Source organism: Euprymna scolopes, chromosome 25 (genome assembly GCF_053919585.1).
Source record: "Euprymna scolopes isolate OS-2025 chromosome 25, ASM5391958v1, whole genome shotgun sequence".
In the NCBI taxonomy this organism is placed as follows: Eukaryota; Metazoa; Mollusca; class Cephalopoda; order Sepiida; family Sepiolidae; genus Euprymna; species Euprymna scolopes.
In genome coordinates this window covers 49,370,903-49,390,710 of record NC_136506.1, presented here as the reverse complement: position 1 = coordinate 49,390,710, position 19,808 = coordinate 49,370,903, and the positions used below count along the sequence as shown (strand labels likewise).

The window sequence follows — 19,808 nt, the reverse complement described above, 5'->3', positions numbered from 1 at the left end:
ACCCTGTTCGGATTCCAGCTAGGCTCTGGGACATAGTTGCTGATTCTCTGTTTTAAATACTACTTTTTCACTGCCTTCGTTCAGGATTGAACTCAGCACCTTTGGATAACTGTAAACTTTGATATAACGTCTAGGACCATTCGGCCATATGTCACTAGGACAATTCTTAGTTGTTTTTTTGTTAATGTTAAACCTATGTTGTTATTCAAGCTTTTCTCTCTCTATCAGAGGTGTCCAAATTGCATTCAGCTCTATGCTTGGTTTGCTCAGTAGGTTCGAGCATGTGAGCTGTTTCTTTTAGTTTTCTCACTTTCCAGTGGGTCTCTCTGTTTATTATTTTTACTTCATCCCATAGGGGGCGATTGTTCCCCCCTCTCCATCCAGACATGGTTGGCTATACCCGATTTTTCATCCCCCCTTTAGTTACCGCTTTTCGGTGTTCTTCAACCCTCACTTTAAGAGGGCGGCATGTTTCACCCTTGTAAACCTTTCTGCAACTGCATGGGATGGAGTATATGCAGTTTTTGGTCATGTTCTCCTCCATGCAAGGCTTCACTCGTACCAGGTGTCATCTGAGTGTTGACTCGCTCTTGAATACCGTCCTGATGTTGTAGGGGGCACATATTCTCTGAATCTTTTCGGAGATGCCTCATATGTATGGTAGGCAGACTGTTGGAGGTTTTTGGGTTTCATTCTCCTCTCTTATACTATTAACACGTCTGGTGCATAGTATGTTATCGTGGTAGTTGTTACGACGAAGGGTATTCTTCAACCTGACCATTTCTTGGTGGTATGTAAAGGTGTCGCAAGTTATTGTCTCTGCTCGATGTTGTAAGCAGCGTGCGATTCCATGTTTGATACTATATGGGTGATAGGAGTTGAAGTTTAGGTATTGTCCGGTTAAGAATAGGCTTGCGATATACGGATGTCTTAAACCCATGCTCTGTGCGTGATATGAGTTTATCAAGGAAGGCCAGTTGGTTATCTTTTTCTTTCTCCATTGTGATCTGTATCGATGGTCTTATTGAGTTCACATGGTCTAGGAGAGCCTGGATGTCTTCCTGATGGGGCCAGAGTATGAATACATGCGGAAACCTTAATATTTTTAAGTGTCGCTTATATTTATTTTTTAAGTGTCACAGAGGAGTATGATATTCCCTAATTGATACTTTTTCAAAATTTTAATTTTGATGAAACCTTACATCCTGTCATGGAAGTTTAAGCTTATAACATACAATTTGGTAAATCAAAAACTCTAATCGTGTACGCTCTTCTTTCACACAGATTTTGTGATATTAGTTAAATTTGTATTGCTTTAAAATACTTTCGAGTCAGATCGTTTGCACTTCTTTAAAGGTTAAAGGATGTTCAATTATTGAAATATATTCATGTATGATATTCTTGCCAGTATAAATAGAAGCATTTAAATTAAGTTTTAGTATCATATGCAATTATTTGCTTTGATTTTTTATTTTCAGATTCTTGCGAAGGGAAATGACAATCCGAATTCACACCAGTTTCTTCGCTTCGCTGTTTTTCGCGAGTCTGATGCGCGTTTTATATACTTCACTTGTCGTCTACCAATATTTGATTAAGTCTGGAAGTCGTTGGATTCTCGAAGAGAACAAGGTAAACATGTGTCTACTAATCAATAACTACGATTTCTATGTGCTTTGTATGTATTTTGTGTTTTATGCCATATTAACCCTTATCTCTTGTTTGATAGCCACAGACTATTGTGAAATAGTCATTGCATACTAATTATTAGAAACAAGTTTCTATTTTATGAATAGTTTGTAAGGAACTGAGAGTGCATATTTTCCCTGTTATAGTCGTGAAAAACTTAACACAACAGATATATGTTTGTTTCTTAATCACTCTGAATGCGAAATCTCTATGCGTCTTCTAACGTCCTCGATTGCTTAATCACGTTTTATTTATTAATTTTTCAAATCGGTATGTTTCTTTTGCTGTGTTACTCATCAAAAACTCATCTAGTAATTTCTCAAATCATTGAGGTAGACTGTTGACTTCTTCAAAAATATTGGTTATTAGGATTAGTCTTGTTCAGTAGAAATTAGGTTGGCACCATATAACTGATTAGATATTTTATGCTCTGAGATATCCATTACACCAATCATGTATTTACAATGGCATTATGGAACAATGTGTGTAAAAATACCAACTATTTAAGATATAGTTGCTGCCATATCGACATTAAAAAATGAGAGCAATTTTATGGCAAAAATCTTCGGTATCGATTTTTTATGATCGTGATTCTGATTGGAAAATTAGAAGCATTGAGGTAATAATATTACTGGAGTTTAACTAGATACAGAAAAGAATCATGAAATATTTAGAAACTTTGTGGGCACTTGCTGTGGCAGAAAATACTTTAGAATGAAACGTAAATCCCTTAAAACTAATTTATATTGCATGAACTTAATAAACAGAATTAACCTCTTGTGATGTCTTTTATACGTCACGAAAGAAAACCTTCTGAATCTTTACCAAATTACAAAAAAAAACATAGGTAAATACTGTCGCTTGCGTATATTTAAAAGGTAAAGATTCCGTAGACGACGTAATTAGCTAATTAGAGAAATCCTTGAGACAAAATACAGAGAGATTTATCATTCTGACAGATTTAGTGAACAATACAAGGAGTAGTTATACGAGAAACAAAAAGCCAGAAAAGGGGAATTAAAACAACTACATTGGGTAAGCTACGAAAAGGACTTGTAAATGAGAAAGCATAAATATAGATGCGGAAAGGATATTTGCAAAATGAGCCAAACGTTTCTCATAGTTTCAACAAATAACGCGATTCAAACAAATAAGGCAGGCACGATCCATGAAAACAGCAAATGTAGATATTGTTGACAAAGAGACAAAATAATAAAATACATTTTTTACTGAATGCAACAAGCTTGTGCAAAAGGAATATAAAAATAAACTTGACTGGTTTGGTCATTCGAAAATCTACGAACAACTGCACTCTTAACACATTGTAAAGTCAGACATTGCAACTATTGTTGCGTAATAATAGGTATACACTGCTTTCAGACATTGAAATACAAATGTATAAACACAAAATAATTGCAATAAATTAGTCAAAAAGAAGTAAAACACTTATCAAGTACATTTGATTTCGCTATCACATTTGATCACAGAAGACACTTGAAGAATGTAGAAACTAAATAAATATGTGAAATTTTCCAAATAGTGAAACAGATTATAAAATATAAAAACAACCGCACTATTAATTATTATCGTAAGAGTGTTGTAGACAGTTTTCAAGGGAATAGAGAAAAGGCTCAGAGGATGTGAACAAACATATGACTTGACACTGTACACACCACATCAGACATGAAAATATTCAGAAAATTCATAGAGAACCAAAAGCAACCCACATAATTAAATGACACTTACTAACCGTCAAATAATTGTTGGGAATTATTAAGACGAACCCCAACAGTTGTAATAAGTGAGTAAATATACAAGAAAACTTATTCGCCTTAAGCTCTCACAGAAATGCAGTCACGTAAACATAGCACAGCAGTTGAATACTAAGGCAATTGGGTGGATTGATCGAAGAGAAATAGCACTATCCGAATTTCGCCTGGGAGTGTACAGAGAGTACTTAAATATTAAGGGGTGTTATTGTCAATAAAATGCTAACGACAACTACTGACAGTTATTAATGGAGACTCACTCGTAAAGAATCGGAATGAGCACATCAATGTCTCTGCAATCGTGATAAAAAAATTATCGACAATATTGGAAATATGGCCAGACTTGCTTTCACTTCAGACTCCGCCAGATTTTAGCAGAAAAATATCAGAAAATATAGCAGCACACAGATCGCATATGTTCCTTTAACCAGAATTGATTATGGTGTCATTTATTTCATAATTAATACGGCGGTAGTATGATGTAGTATAAATACCGATGGTAATAATCGTCCAAAAAAAGAGTTTATCATTATTGGAAGCTATTTTTAATGATTCCAACATGCTCGTAGTCTGAGACAGTAAACATTTTAAATCATATGAGAAAGCAGAGATTTGTGGTAACTTGATAAAACTTGATTAATAGCGGTGATCACACGATACTCACCTGTTATAAAACAAATAATATTCTTTAAATGATGGCTTCATTCTCTTCATTCCTTGTGTCGTGATTGAATTATTCTGAACTTAAGAAAATGTGAAAATGTTTGTTTACAGGATAAGGTGTCAATGTTTTCGTCCGAAAACTGAGCGAAAATGCAAGTAAATATCGTTTACAACGTAATTTGAACGAACGAACAAATTGGCAATTAAATAAATTGATTACTGCTGTTCCATTTGGAAACTATCAACGCGTCGAAGTGAAAGAAAACTGAATGTGTAGATGTTGACAGCAATTGAAATGAAATAAATCCCAATAGGCAATTTAACCAATGAAAATACGAAACTTTGTTGTTTAGAAAAATAGGTTTCATCATTCTAGCTTCTGAAGCTTTGTCGCGAACTAAGTGATAGATTGGCAATACACTTAGGTGCACATGCATCGTCTTGTGTTGTATAAAACTTGTTCGAATTTGAACGCACAGAAACAGCGGTCTTGGGTCAACCCAAGTAAAAAGAAAACATTGAGTACAAACATAACTGCGGGCTCAACATGAAATTATTATTGAGAACGATTGTAAAGATGAAACTGCACGAGAAAAACCGGTGAAATTAGGATAAGTAAACACTAATGATTGACAACTGATAAATTTCGAATTTTATGGGTTTACTTTAGACCATGTACATATTATATTTTTACTCTCAAATAACAAGATGATGAAATTCAACTTAAAAACGTTTAACCACAAATTTAACATTGAAAATTTCAAAGAAATGCTCATATCTTTGGTTCCATAAAACTAAACTACATGAAAATTTAAAGGCTTTTTGAAGATTTAAACAGTATTCTTTGGTTAAACTTTTACAACAAATGATAAACAGAACTTATATTTTCGAACCAATAAAATATGCTAAATTTGCCTACGTTTTTATATATAGCCAGCTTTAGTTTTGAAACTTTGGATGAATTTTCTCTCTCTCTTTCTCTCTCTCTCTCTCTCTCTCTCTCTCTATATATATATATATATATATATATATATATATATATATATATTTGCTTGATTGGCTCTGAACAGGTATATATATATATATATATATATATATATATATATATATATATATATATATATATATATAATGTGGGTGTTTCTTAGCTAAAAATGATATTTTTTACATTGGACAAATAAATAAAAAAGACAATCTCTTATCCTTTATAACATAATTCATTTTATTTTGTAAAACTTAATTGAATATGAATAACTTTTTTACAAAGAAAATGGACATTTAACTTTGTAAAATGCTCATTTGCAATTTCCCATGCCTTAATTTATATGGCAGCTTGGCGTGAAATAGTCAATTTGAAAGGCAACTGGTTCGTTTTAGTTAATATCAATCTATCTCTTTTACTCCTGCATATAATTTTTAAAGTAACAATTATTCTACAAACTCAACATTATATCTGGTTTTAAAAGAAAATATTACAAAAGATCCATCCTACGAAAATGTAATGTATTTTAAAAACGTCAATTTTCTATTCTCACCGAGATTTTTAATTATTTGTATTCATATATATATATATATATATATATATATATATATATATATATATATATATATATATATACCTACTTTATTTACTCATATAAAATTAATATACGAAAGTATAGATTTATGCGTAAACTTTAAGTATTTACTTCAAAAGTGCCCAATACGTAGGTAGAGCTAGTTAGTAATTTATAAAATATACATGGTGATTAAGCTACACTGAATATTCTGCGTTTCATCCACTCTATGACTCCTTAGGCTTATGCGCGAATTCTGTGGTTGTTTATCGTTTTTATATGCTCCTCTTCTATTGAGATTATAGTTAGCCAATCAGCTTTCTAGTATCCACCGCGCCCTTTCTATGCATGCCCATTGGCTGATATATATATATATATATATATATATATATATATATATATATATATATATATATATATATATATATATATATATATATACGCATAACGAGATGAATTATATCACGGATTACTCAATCATGTGGTTTCAAGTCTTACAAAATATTTTTGGAAGGTAATATTTTTGTATAAGACAAGTCAAATTGCTTAATGTACTTGATAAAGTAAATTATTGTATAAAAAGAGAACGTCTTTCTACAGACTTTGCATTACCAAAAAGTGGGACTAATTACATCAAATTCTGTGTTTGCAACGGAATATTGCCTTTCATTCAGAATACTTGATTAAATACAATTTGATTTTTCTATCAAGGTGGCAATCTTCAAACAGCCTGGAACACAACAACATTATTCTTTTTCATTCCATTCCATACACAAGTCGGATACTTAAAACATATACACATCCTTTCATTGTTTCAACCATTTCTTACCACTTTTCTTTGAAAGATTTTACCTTTTTATATCATTTCAATGCTAAATAGTAAAATTATATTAATTGCGAATAAATATTTTCCTAATGATTTTTCTCTTTTTTTCATGAATCGATGAAATTACTTTGAATGTTTTACTCCTTATTTAAACAATAAACTTTTGTCTTGAAAAGTATATTTTCTGAAAGAAAATTTAATATATAACCTGATGTACATATATATATATATATATATATATATATATATATATATATATATATATGGGTCATGTAAACATTTTTCCGGTTTTCAACTTCCGGTTTCTAACATTCTACACATTTTTCTAGTGTCTTGACATACTCGTTCCAAAATAAAAACAAAGTCGTAAAATAAATTATCTTTTTTTATGTCAGCATTTTTACGAATTGTTTTGTCGTATATCATTTTTTTTACATTGTTGCATTATATTTTAAAAGAAAACTAACATTAACAAACCGAATATACATGAATATATATAACCAAATATAATTTTAAAAACAAACATTGTACGTCTTTACCGTCATAGATTGTTAAAAACGATTTTATTTGTATTTTTGTGCGAATTAAATGTTTCAAACAAAAAAGCAAAACAAATATGTTTTCTCATGTAAAAACAGAAAACTGCTTGATCAATTTGCATAATTTCTTAAAAATTCCTTTATCCAATATATAATTGTGCGTGATTAAAACTAATTTTTCTTCTCCAGATTTCAACAAAAATAATTTTAACTATTGTTTAAGCTAAAAAGTAAAATAATTTATTTTGTTTTTTATGTTTATTGTTTATCATTTATATGATGAATATGATAAAATGCTTTTAAAGTATTTTGTTCGTCGGTTCGACATTTCCACCAAGATTACATATGTTTGTTACATTACTGTTTACAACGTTTGTACGGTGTAATTTTGATCATTATAATTATTCAAAAAGCGTAGGTATTTTTCCAATATTAATAAAAAAAATCTACTCAAACATAATAACATCTAACGTTTTTATAGAACACAACAAAAATGATGCAAATGTAACTGTTACCAAAGGCAATAAAAGTAGCACCTCATTCTTAATCGGTTGCTTAAGAAAAAGAAAACAAGAAATTATAACTATTTCACCTGTAAATTATATTTCAGTCCCTTTATTTTTATAGAATGAATATCTCAGCGTAATTAAATGTATTTGCGGTTCTCGTATACTTATTCTCTCCCTGTTTTTACTTTCGTTTTTTTCTCACTCACATGTCACTATTCCGAATTCAAAGCAGTGGGCTTACTTAACTTATTGTAGCATATAATCTAACAATTTAATAAACGAAAATACGGTACAAGTTTAATTTAACTTGAAAATGCTAAAAAAAATCGTTGTTTTTTATCAATTTGATATTGTTATGGAGTTAAATGGAACGCAGGATTTTTAGCAACGAAAGATGTATTCACATAAATTACAGGCAAAGTAAGTTGAGTAATACCGTTCCTCAACGGTTGGGCGTGTGCAACCGACCAGCTTGGTCGCGTGCCAATCTGAGACTGCCGGGAACCGGTACTCCATACCGAAAGTGACGTCAACAGAGGAAATGACGTCATGAGATAGTCCATTAATCCCCTGGAGGGAACTCTCCAACACCCCCTCACAAGCTTTTTGTTCGTAAAAGCTGTCAGTACCTCTTCTTTTTAGGGTTTACCATCAATGGCTCGGTAACCTTTCTCTTACGGAACGATCGCTGTAGTTCAGGTGTTGGTTGAGGAGGTTCAAGATCAAAAGTTTCGAAGACAGTGTCTATCGGCTCATCTTCCAATGGTGGACTGTCGCTGGCTTCAACTGATCGACATCTTAGTTGGTTCTCGTGACGTTTGTGGGTATATATTTGTCCTTGGATGATATATAACATGTCACCAACTTTCTTAGTAATTGTACTCACCTCCAAGAATGATGCGTTATTTTTAAAACTTTTGAAAAACACTCTTTCGCCTGGTATGAAACGTTTACTGGGTACATAAGTGGTCACTAGTGGCCTTGACTGTTTGGGTAAGAGCTTGTCAAAAACTGATCTCATTTTCCGCGCAAACATCGTTTCTGCAGGTGAGACTGCTGTTGGTGTGTTCAGCTTAGGCGTAATCCTATACACGTGTAGAAATTGTTGAAGTGCTTCATCTGTTGGGGTCCTTTGAGCATTCTTAGGCTGCTTGCTTTGGGGCATTCTTTTGGCGCTTTGCCGTTTCAGTTCTTTTGCCTCCTTTGCCAGATTTCGTTGAAGCTTTCTTTTTTTATTTCTCTGTTGCTGCAAATGGGAGTTTTCGTTTCTTCTTGAAAACGGGCATAGTGTTTTCTCTTAGTGCGAAATTTGCTATAGCCTTTGTACATTTTCCTAGTCCTAGTGAGAATATTTCTGGAAATTCCTCTTTTAACTCGCCTTTCACTTGTTGCGCTTCCGTACACGAGTCTTCTACCCTATGACAGAATATATTCATATGTTCGTCCCACAATTCGAATCGCTCAATCCAATCAGTACCGAACAGGTTTTCGGATGTCCTATGTACATACACTTTCACTTTTTCAGTAACATCATTTAAGGTCACCGGGAGTATGAGCTCTCTCTCAAATTCCACTTTATCGCCTGTCACAGTTCGAGCTGATTTGTTCGTCTTCCACATGTTTGGCTTCCTTAGCCTTTTCCATGTCCTAAGGTTAATGATGGACAGGTTTGCTCCGGAATCCAATTGCACAGTTTTATTTGCGATGTAAACTGTGACATATTTGCGCCGGTTCTTATCCGATCACAGTCGAATCTAATCTGTCGGACGTTGATCTTGACTTTGTTCTTTCTGTACCGGGTCGCTTTGTGCCCCTTCCTGCCACATTCGTTGCAGTACTTATAATTTTAAAAACATTGACTCGACCAAGTTTTCCCGCCGCAGCGATAGCACGAACTTGTAGGGGATCCGGGTCTTGTGACTGGGTGGAACTTATTAAGTGTAGCCTGAGTTTTCTTACTTCCAGCTTTGCTTTTTCGGGATGAGTATTTTTCCGGTACGAAGGTCGTCCTTCTAATGACTGTTGTACCTGTCTCCTCGACGTGTCCCGAGTTGTTCCTTACGCAGATTACCCGTTGACAATCCTCAACCAACTTCTGGAGGGTGAGGCCCTGTTCGCTCTCAAGTCTAGGGAGAACACTCGTCTAATCTCAGCGTTTTTGGATGAGACTAGACCCTGCGCATTAAACACTTGAAGTCATCTGCCGATAAATCAGATAGACGGAAATAATCGCAGTGTCTATTTACCATGGACGCGAAGGTTGAGTAATCGTCGTCGTCGCTTTTTTTGCAGGTTCAAGCACTTCCATCTTCTATGAAAAAAGCGTACAATTCGGGCTGAACAGTTCGGATAAAAGTTTGACCGGTTCAGAAAATTCCAATTCACTCGTCTTCCCAGGGAGAATATAATCCACAAACTTGCTATGTTCTGTGATCCCTAATTTCCTCAAAAGTAGGCGAACTTTCTTAGCGTTTCTCCACTCTTGATGATGCACGGTGAATAGGTCCTCATATCTCCGATAGGAAGCGTCAAACGTCCCTTCCAACTTCGGTTGGTAGTTGAACGTTTCTATAGCCTTCCATATTGTACTTTGGGAAAAAGCAAAACTGTCGTCCCTGTGTTCCGTTCTATCGAACATTTTTTAGCAATAGCTCTTCTTGTCTCTGTTGTTGAAGTAGCATTCTCTCCTCCAACGCTTACTGCCTCTCGTGAAATTATAACTGGCGCTGTTTATCACGTTCTTTTAAATTTTTCTCAGCTTTCTGCTTCTGGTTGATCTGAGCCTTTATTAGTTGTATCAATACTGCTTTAACCTCCTCCATTTCGTAATGGCTTTTCCAAACGCGCGAAATAAAAAAATTATTTCCGTTTTTGACTGGAGAAGAGAGATAAAAAAAGGAAAAATGAAAACGTCCTTTCCTTGAGTGGGTGCGTATGCGGAGGTAGCAATGTATCCCTTGCTTCTTGATAAAAACCTTAGAGATAACCCAATATGATGATGAATAAAAAAAATTACTTGCGAAACAAAAACAAAAAAAATGTACAGCGATACAATACAGTTACAAAAGAATAAAAAAAAATAACTGCGGAATTGTTTGGCAGCTTAACAAAATGGCTAGTTTTTATGTGTGTGGGGGGCCCACGCGGCAAGAAAAAAGTTTTTCACTTTAGAACTGACAGTTAAAAATTAAATATTTAGGAAAATTCCACTCAATGTAAAAGTACCTTTCTTTTAGTCCAAGTAAAACGAAAGGAGGAAAAAACATTTCTCTCCCGTTAAAATATTGCATAAAGTTAGCAGCAAAAAAACAAAGGCAAAAAAACTTTTCACTTCATTTGAAAAATGTTCAAATTTGCATACAAATCCAATCCACTGTTTACAATAGAATTGTTCTCACGTGAAAATTGGGTCAACATTTTTCTCTTTTTTTTCTTTCTACTTTCAAAAAGTAACCAAATAAACACATACGATCTTAACAAAATGCATCTAGAACAGTTCTTTTTAATTTAAATATAGAGAAAAAGGATTAACTTACAATTAAGTCGATAACTTGGCAATGTGTTCGTTTTCTTGTTTTTTTTGTTTGTTTTTAGGATTTTGTTTTTAGCACGTAATTGCCAGCCGACTTCTTAGCTTGTAAATCGGACGTTTTTTTAAGCCAATTAGAATTTTGTGGGTTTTTGTGGAGTTAACCCGTGTGAAAGTCGAATCCGTTGTCGCCAGTTGTTATGAAGTTAAATGATAATAAACGAAAGGAACACGGGGTTTTTAGCAACAAAAGATGTATTCACATATATTACAGGCAAAGGGAGTTGAGTAATACCGTTCCTCAACGGTTAGGCGTGTTCAAACGACCAGCTTGGTCGCGTGCCAATCTGAGACTGCCGGAAACCGAAAGTGACATCAGTAGAGGAAGTGACTTTATGATATAGTCCAATAATCCCATTAATCTCCAACAGATATTCAAGTAAGAAAATGGATAAACAAAATCGTAAAAATCAGATTTAAATAAAAATATTATGAATAAAAATATCATTTTAAATTTAGTAATAACGTAAAAATGGAATTTTTACTTAATTAATAATTCGAAATAAGAAAAATGATTTTGTTTTTATTTGATTTTTAAGGCACAATAATTTATATCGGTTTTAAATAGACTAAACTTTAAAAAAAAAAAACACTAATAACCGCGTTGATAAAAAATACACTGATGTCGGCCTACTGCTACGAATTCGGAATAGGGTCATGTAAGCGAGACAAAACGAAAGTAGAAATAGGGACAGAAGAACATGAGGACCGTATTTCTCCTAGCTTTTTACGATTTTAACTATTTTTATATTAGAGTTTGTATTTAAAAGTTAAAAAACGTGTAAATTACTTGCAATTTTTTCACTATGGAAAGGTTTTCAATATGGAATAGACATTTTAGTCTATTTAAAACGGGCAAAATTTATAACTGTTAGCTTACAATAATGCTTTATTCTTATTTATAGAGTAATGCGGTAATTAGGTGATTGATCCGTATTAATCCATAACCGTGCATTGAACGGATACAATATTATTTCGCTGCACCTTATCATAACAAAAAATCGTCAATGAATATATATATATATATATATATATATATATATATATATATGAAATAGAGTGAAGACAATCACACACACACACGTATACTAGGAGTATAATTAGGTTTGATGTTGAAACGACTTAGAAAAATCTACTTATTATTTTTTCATTTTAATGAACTTTGCATAAATGTTTCTATTATGTGACAATATATTTATATATACATGTATATGCATATGTATATATTCTTAATGCATTTACGTAATTAAAAAAATATTTTGTTTCCTCATAAGTATCATGTTTATACTTTAATTCCGTATACTCAGTATGCCATAGTTAGCTATAAAATATACTCACCCAACAAAAAACAATCCATCTTTGATGTCATTATAGATGCGTTAACTAATACTTTTAACACATCTGTATACAAAAAATCAACCGGTGTAAATTCCAGTCCCCTGCGAGTGTCAACAACGGTACAAGAGAGTTAAAAGAATGTCGACGTTAAGATGCGTTCGCCAGAAATAAATCAATCTGTGTTATTATATTTTCTTTAGCTTTCTATGTTTTAAATTTTCCCTTCCGATTTCGACATTGTTTTAATTCGAAAAATAGGTTCACTTTTTCCTAAATAAAATATTATAAAATAACGAGGACTAACTCTGTTAGTTTCTCTATAACGAATTTGACATAAATAACTAAGAATATATTACAATGCTGCACTATGAGATGACTGTTAAAATCAACGAAAGCATAAACATTCATAAGCTTAACCGTTTTTGATTAGGATATGCTACGAAATTTAGCCGGAAGAAAGTTTGCTTTCTTTCTTTCTTTTTACTATTTTTCTATTTACAGACTCAACACATTCTTGCATATTAAGCAAGGTATTACCAGTTTTTAAAAATTCACTGACCATATTTTTTATATATTTATGTTACGGTATTTTCTATTTACATCTATCTATTAATGACTGCTTGCTGAAATTATTTATAGATTTAAGAAATAATTATTTGAATTGAAACAAACGATTGATTGTAATAATTTCGTCAGTCTATTTTGCATTGCTTTCATTACACTTATATTACAGCTGTTAATTTTGAGGACATTCCTATCAATTATGTCAAAAAAGGGAAAGTCATCAACAAGTGCGTGGAGGTATCCACTAATGCAAAGAAGGCGCATGGCACAACAATCAACAATTACTGTGCCCTACAACACAGCAGAACAGCCAGGGGATGCTCGGGTCGTATTTGTTGAAAATGGTCGTTTGGGTCATTCGGCTGGGAGTGGTTCTTCCTTCATTGCAGATTCTGATGCAATTGGTGATAATTCACATTTGCATGGGCCTTCGACAAGTAGTTTCTCAATCGCAGACAATCTCCCCATTTACCCAAATGAAACGAGTAAAATCCAGGTTGTTTCTCAAGTTTCAATTGACGAAGACCCGAGAGAAAGTTATTTGGAAAGACATGCTTTGTGTTCGACTGAGGAGCAAATAAAGAATCGTCTTAAAAGAAAGGCAGTAGGTCAGTCTGCTGCACACACTTCCGAAACCGAAGAACAACGAGACAGACGTTTAAGGAGAAATGCTTCAGCTATGTCCACTGCACGTGCTTCAGAGAATTTTTTTTTACACATTGATCACCACTTATCAAGGCCCGGAAGCCACTCAGGGATAAGGGTTATTGCAAGTACATTACGTTAATGTGGAGATTTGATGAATTGTTTACTTAAGGGGCGGTTCATTAGGAATTTGTTAACGTTGGACTTGAAGACATCCAAGTTGTAGTCCGGTGGGAAGCAGGCAGACGGAACAGAGTTCCACAGGCGTGCAGTTCTAAGAAAGAAGCTTTGTTCATGGAATCTACGTTTGGATTTAGGCACAGATATAGAGTGGGGGAAATTTTTCACATTGGATTCAGCTAGACGGGTGTTTTTCGGGAAAGATTGGCGAGGAGGGACCAGAGATTGGAGTTCAGACGAGCACCTGCCATGGAAATAACGATAAAACAAGGATAGGCTCGCAACGTCTCTTCTGTGGGAGAGAGGTTGCAGAGTAGAGAAAAGGGCATCCCCCACTAAACCACGAAGTCTATTTTGTACTCTGTCAATACAGGATAGGCTGTTTTTAAACGCTCCTGCCCAGATATGGCAACAGTATTCCATTCTTGGACGTACTTGGCTTTTATATAGATAGAGAATTGCATCAGTAGTGAGATATCTTCTGGAGCGGTAGAAGGATCCCACCATCTTTCCAGCTACCTTGGCAACAGACTTGATGTACGTGTTCCATTTCAGATCAGGAGTAAAGGTCAAACCCAGAAGCTTGTCAAAACACGGGGCCTCTCCCAGACGAGAGCCATCCATCACAATTGATGCCAGATGGGGATCAGAGCGTTGATGATGTAAGGATAGGAGTTTGGTTTTGGATGCATTAAAGGTAACCAGCCACGTCTTCCCCTACTGGAACACGCGCTCGAGATCAGAGGAGAGAGAACTTTGTCATTTACAGCCTTTGATGTGTTGCCGTAGATGGTCGTGTCATCATCATAGATGTCAACGAATGATTTAAGTATGTGTCTAGGAAGTTCATTGATGTAGATCAGGAAGAGAGTTGGACCCAGGATTGACCCCTGAGGGACTCCAGCATTTATATTGCAGGCCTCCGATTTTTGTCCATCTACCTCTACTCTTATGAGCCTATCGGAGAGAAATGATTTAATGATTGAGAACACATTTCCAGTGATACCGTAGCTGGAAATCTTGTGAAGTAGACCCTTATGCCATAACTTGTCGAAGGCCTTTGATATGTCAAGAGCAATTGCCCTAGAAAGGAAGCCTTTGTCAAGAGATTCACTAATCCTGTGGGATATAACCGTCAGTACATCTGCGGTAGATCTTGCAGAGCGGAAACCATATTGTGTGCCACTAAGAAGGTTGTTCCTGCTGAGGTGGTTGACTATTTCTCTATTTAATATGGATTCCAGCAACACACAGGAGACTTGTTGGTCTGTACTGAGAGGGAGATGACTTATCACCTGAATTCTTAAATACAAGGCAAACTGATGAGGTCTTCCAGGGAGTCGGAAAGCACTTCTCCTTAAGGCAGCGCTTAAATAGTTTCGTAAGTATAGGAGCGAGTTCTGGTTGAAGCTTTTTTAACACTATAATTGGGATGCCATCAGGGCCAGTTGCTTTACTGGAATCAAGGTTCTTGATTAGCTTGGCGACCTCATGCACGGATATTTGTATGTTACCTAGCTTGTTCTGTGTTATAGGAGGAAATATGGGGAGTTGATGGCCTTCGTCGCATAGGGTAGAATTAGCTGCAAAGTTCTTTGCAAATAGTTTGGCCTTGTCTGACGCTGACGAGATGACCTCTGGTCCATTGCTAATGGTTAAGATAGAACGCACACTTCTGTTCAGGATCCTATTTGTTATTTGCCAAAACTGGTGGAAACCAAGCCGCTGATTAGCTACTTTGGATTTAACAGACTGGGCTCTCTTGCATTTTTTATTACTCTTTTACAGTGGTTTCTGACGTTCCTGAAAGCAGCTTTATTCTCAGTGCATCTATTACGTTGGTAGCTTTGGAAAAAGTGATTTCTGTGCGCGATAGCAGCAGCACATTCTGGGGAGAATCATGGCTGGCTGTTAGGTTTTTGTTGTAATTTTTTCAGATGGTATGAATTGGTCTATGCCTACAATTAACCATTCGGTCAGATCTGATACTATAGAGGACACTTCCTTTTTAAACAGGGAGTGCAGAGGTAAATCAGATATGAATGTACGGAAGCTATCCCAGTCAGCCATAGAGTATCGGTATACAGTACGGTGGAGGGGTACTTCTGGCGACTTATTACATTTTGTTTTTATCTTAACTGATACGACGGAGTGGTCGGAGGATCCTAGAGGAGAATGAACGGAACATGAACATCGCTCAGGGGACGGTGAGAGAAAAAGGTATAGGAGGCTTGCATATTGATTGGGTGTATCGGGCACACGGGTGGGTTCGCGAACAGTCTGAGTGAGGTCATAAGCAATGGCAAAACCTCCACTCATCGTGTGTCTTATTTGAATGGGTCAGCCATTCCACGTTATGGACGTTGAAGTCTCCACATATGTGGATGTTAGCCGAGGGATTTGCAGACAGTATGTTGTCTATTTTCTCAGATATGCTCTTAAAGATAGTAACTCCGCTGTTGTGGGGTCGATAGATGGCAAATATAAATGCAGTGGTGTTAGCAAGTGAACCCTGAAGCACATATAGTGTAAATTAGGATCTTCTCTAGAGATATCCCTGCCACACGGGAAGCCATCCTTAATGTAGGCACATATTCCATGCCCATGGCGATTTTGGGGGTCAAATTTAGCTGTTAAGTTAGAGTATCCGTTAATTATGAACTCATCTAGGGAAGTAGTCGGCCCTATTTCAGTTTCACTTAGAAATAATATGTTCGATTTCGTCTTCTGTAATTGGGTTTAAACCTCTGGAAGGTTGGAACGTAGACCCTTGATGTTGGAGAAGGAGACCTAGTAGTAGGGGTCTACGTTGGAAGCTGGGATTCTAGGTTTAATCGAGTTTTTATTCTGGAGATATTTCATGTTGAGGTTTTTGGATTTGTGGAATAGGTCGGCAGACTTGGTTAGAGCAGTACAGAGAGAGAAAGTAAGAGAGGAAAAAAACAGGAAAATTTTTTTTGTAGCACACGAAATGGTAAAGCCGTAACAATTACCCACTAGTATGGCATCGAGAGGCCCCACCAGAGACTACTGCATGGTCCAGATCAACTCACCAAATAGCAATACAGCAGTCCCAGTACTTTGCGCCTGCTGATAGGACAGCCTCCTTAGTGGTTAATCCAAGGTTCGGGTCCCTGACTATCAGGCGGATAACATCAGCCCAGACAAAACGTTTACCTCCAGCACCCTTACTAGTGACATGGCCACAAGGACAGACAGAGACAGAACAATTTCCGACATCTCAGACTACTTTTCACCAAGTACTACCGACCTTTAAGCAGCTTTTTCTTCACCCTTTGTAAGAAAAATCATTCATTGAATGAGAACTGAGGGACAAAAAAGGAGAAGCGAGAGTTACTGGAGCTGCCGATAACACATCCACTTATTATCTACTCTCTATTAAAAAAAGGGGGAGGAGGGGAATGGGTACAAGTGACTTATTTATATCTAAGTAGTAAGTCCGGTGCTAAGTTAACAATTCAGGGCACTTTTGATGATAATCCCCCCTCCCATATTAATGGGTGGAAGTTTGTCGTTATCTATCGAGTTTGAATCATTGGAGTTTCACCTTATAATTAATTAAAATCCAATAATTTACTTTTATCAATTTGTAAAGTCGGCTTAATATTAATTTACATTCGAGTTTAGATAATTATTCAAGGTTTTACTTTAGGGGGTTCGTTTTCATAGGTAACTTTTTCTTTGCTAATGGCACTGTATTATATTTCGAATGCAATTGAAAATAAGGCTTACTATATTAAATGGTTTGATTGGCTAGCCAGGAAGCAAGCATTTTCAATATAGGCAAGCTTGCAGTAATAGTATATATTAAGTATACTACTTAAATAAAGTCCTAAGTTTATCTACTCTAATAGAGAATAATTTCCGGCATTTATTTTTTTTATCGTTAGTTTCCGGCATTTTGTTTGTTTTTATCGTTTACTTTGTAGCATGGGGGTGACAAATAAGACAGGAGAATAGAGACAAATACATAAATAAAACAAGAAAAACAAGTTTGAACACGGTAACAAAAAAAAACATTTAGGATGAGTTTTAAAAAAATACTTAACGTGGTTGCCATAATGTTCCGTTCGCCGTCTTTTTGCCAACTGGTAGCTGGCATGTCGTCGTGTCTTTCTAGAGCGTAAGAAGATTTCTATTTCCGGATAACTTGGACGAGTGCCTATCTATTTATAGAATAAAAGTCGTTACGTTCAGATGTGTAAAATATTTCATTTACATTTTTTTATTGTTAAAAAGTTCTAACTTTTTTTTATAAAGTCCTAAGTTTATCTACTCTAATAGAGTAGAATGTAGAGCAACGAGACGGATGGAGGGGCAGATACAATATAGAGCCAATTTGGAAGGGTATTGAAGAATAACAAAGTCACGCTGGTCTTTAAAAACATTCAACTATATTCCATCTTCTATTTATGCTGAACAGCCTGGCATAAAAATAAGCTTATATGTATAAGAAATGCTTCCATTTTCTCGCGAAAAGATGGCAAAGTTGAAACTAAAGTTTTTGTATGCAAATAATCCATGTAAGAAATGAATTTTTGAGCCTTCAAAATTGGTGATTAACTTAACGAATATTGCAATGATCTTAACTTAACGAATATTGTAATGATCTTATGGCATCGGACATGCTGAATTCAAACTCACCGTTTCCCATCCATTTATAGAAAAAAAATGTAACTGTAACCCACTCCATAGTATATCGTATTGTTTATAATGTATTGTGTTTCTTCCTCAAAAACTTTAAAATGGCTGGATTTGCTGTAAATGAAACAAAATAAACCAAAAACATTTTTACAATTTTCACAAATCAAAGATTATGAATTGTTGAGTCTTATAAAAAAAACTGTTGTACTTCTTAATATGGACCTAAGTCGTTTGTGGATGGTATTAATCTCTACAATTGACTGTCAATCAGTTATGATCGGTCGCCATCGCCTTAAAATGTAAATGTTTGTCGTAACTGATTCTTGTTTGATAATGCTGATCTTAATATCGAACATCTGAGAGTAAATGTTTGACGTCAGTGAGTTTAGAAATAAACAACTGATACTAAGGAAAAGAAATTCACGAGTGGATGCCATCCTAATTTCACTCTTGCAATACTGTCTATATAATGAGAAAACAGCGGACTTTGAGCTGTTTTTACATTTGTAGACCAATATCAATTTAGGCATGAACAATCGTCAACCGTAGAATGTGAAAAGCAAGAGAAAAAATTAAGGTGGGCAAATCCGACATCTGAAATTGACTTCTATTTCATATATTTTAAACTTCTATAAACTGAGGAGGGCTAGTGACAAAATCGTTAAACACATAAAAATGTGTGTACTACTTAAACAAATCAAATAACTTATATAGACATACTTTTCCATTGTATTATGCTTATTTTCTACTTACCATTAATCTTAGTATATAAAATTAGAACCGGTATTTTATCAGGTTGACAAGAAAGTTTTACATTTTTTAAGTTTTAAATTCAGATAGACGTATCTCGGCTCAAACAAAAAATTATTGATCGAAAAAGCACCTCCAGAATAACCACACGTTTGCCAACGTTTTCAGTGTATATGCCAGTAACGTGAAAATTTTGCGTACTGGTGGCGATGAAATCGCTAAAGGCGTTTTTTATATACACTTAGAGTTTTGAAGCATTTCTCACGCAGATATTGCTGGAAAAAGTGGTAGTCGGTAGGTGAGAGGTCTGGAAACTATGGTATCTGGGTCAGTGTTTAGTAGCCCAATTCGTTGAACTTTCGTAGTGTCGGGTTAGCAACGTGTGGCTGAGCATTATATTGGAGAATTTGGCCTTTTTTGTTGAATAATGTTGGGTGTCGTTATCGAAGTTTTTGACGCATTTCATCCATTTGTTGACAGTACTTTTCCGCCGTAATAGTTTCGCTTTCATTCAAAAAATTGTAATGGA

The 19,808-nt window shown here is 35.0% G+C and overlaps 1 protein-coding gene across 10 annotated transcripts in view; it reads left to right on the top strand.

Moving 5' to 3' along the window:
- The window catches only part of LOC145247346 (calcitonin gene-related peptide type 1 receptor-like), a 987,580-nt gene that overhangs the window by 781,107 nt on the left and 186,665 nt on the right, over positions 1–19,808 (top strand). For all 10 annotated transcript variants that reach the window (XR_013863250.1, XR_013863251.1, XR_013863249.1 and 7 more), the window contains one exon: positions 1,479–1,629. Coding sequence is in view for 7 of the 10 variants with exons in the window: in XM_080109020.1 (XP_079965146.1) it covers positions 1,479–1,629 (151 nt within the window). In the remaining 3 variants the exon portion in view is untranslated. The remainder of the gene's footprint in view (positions 1–1,478; positions 1,630–19,808) is intronic.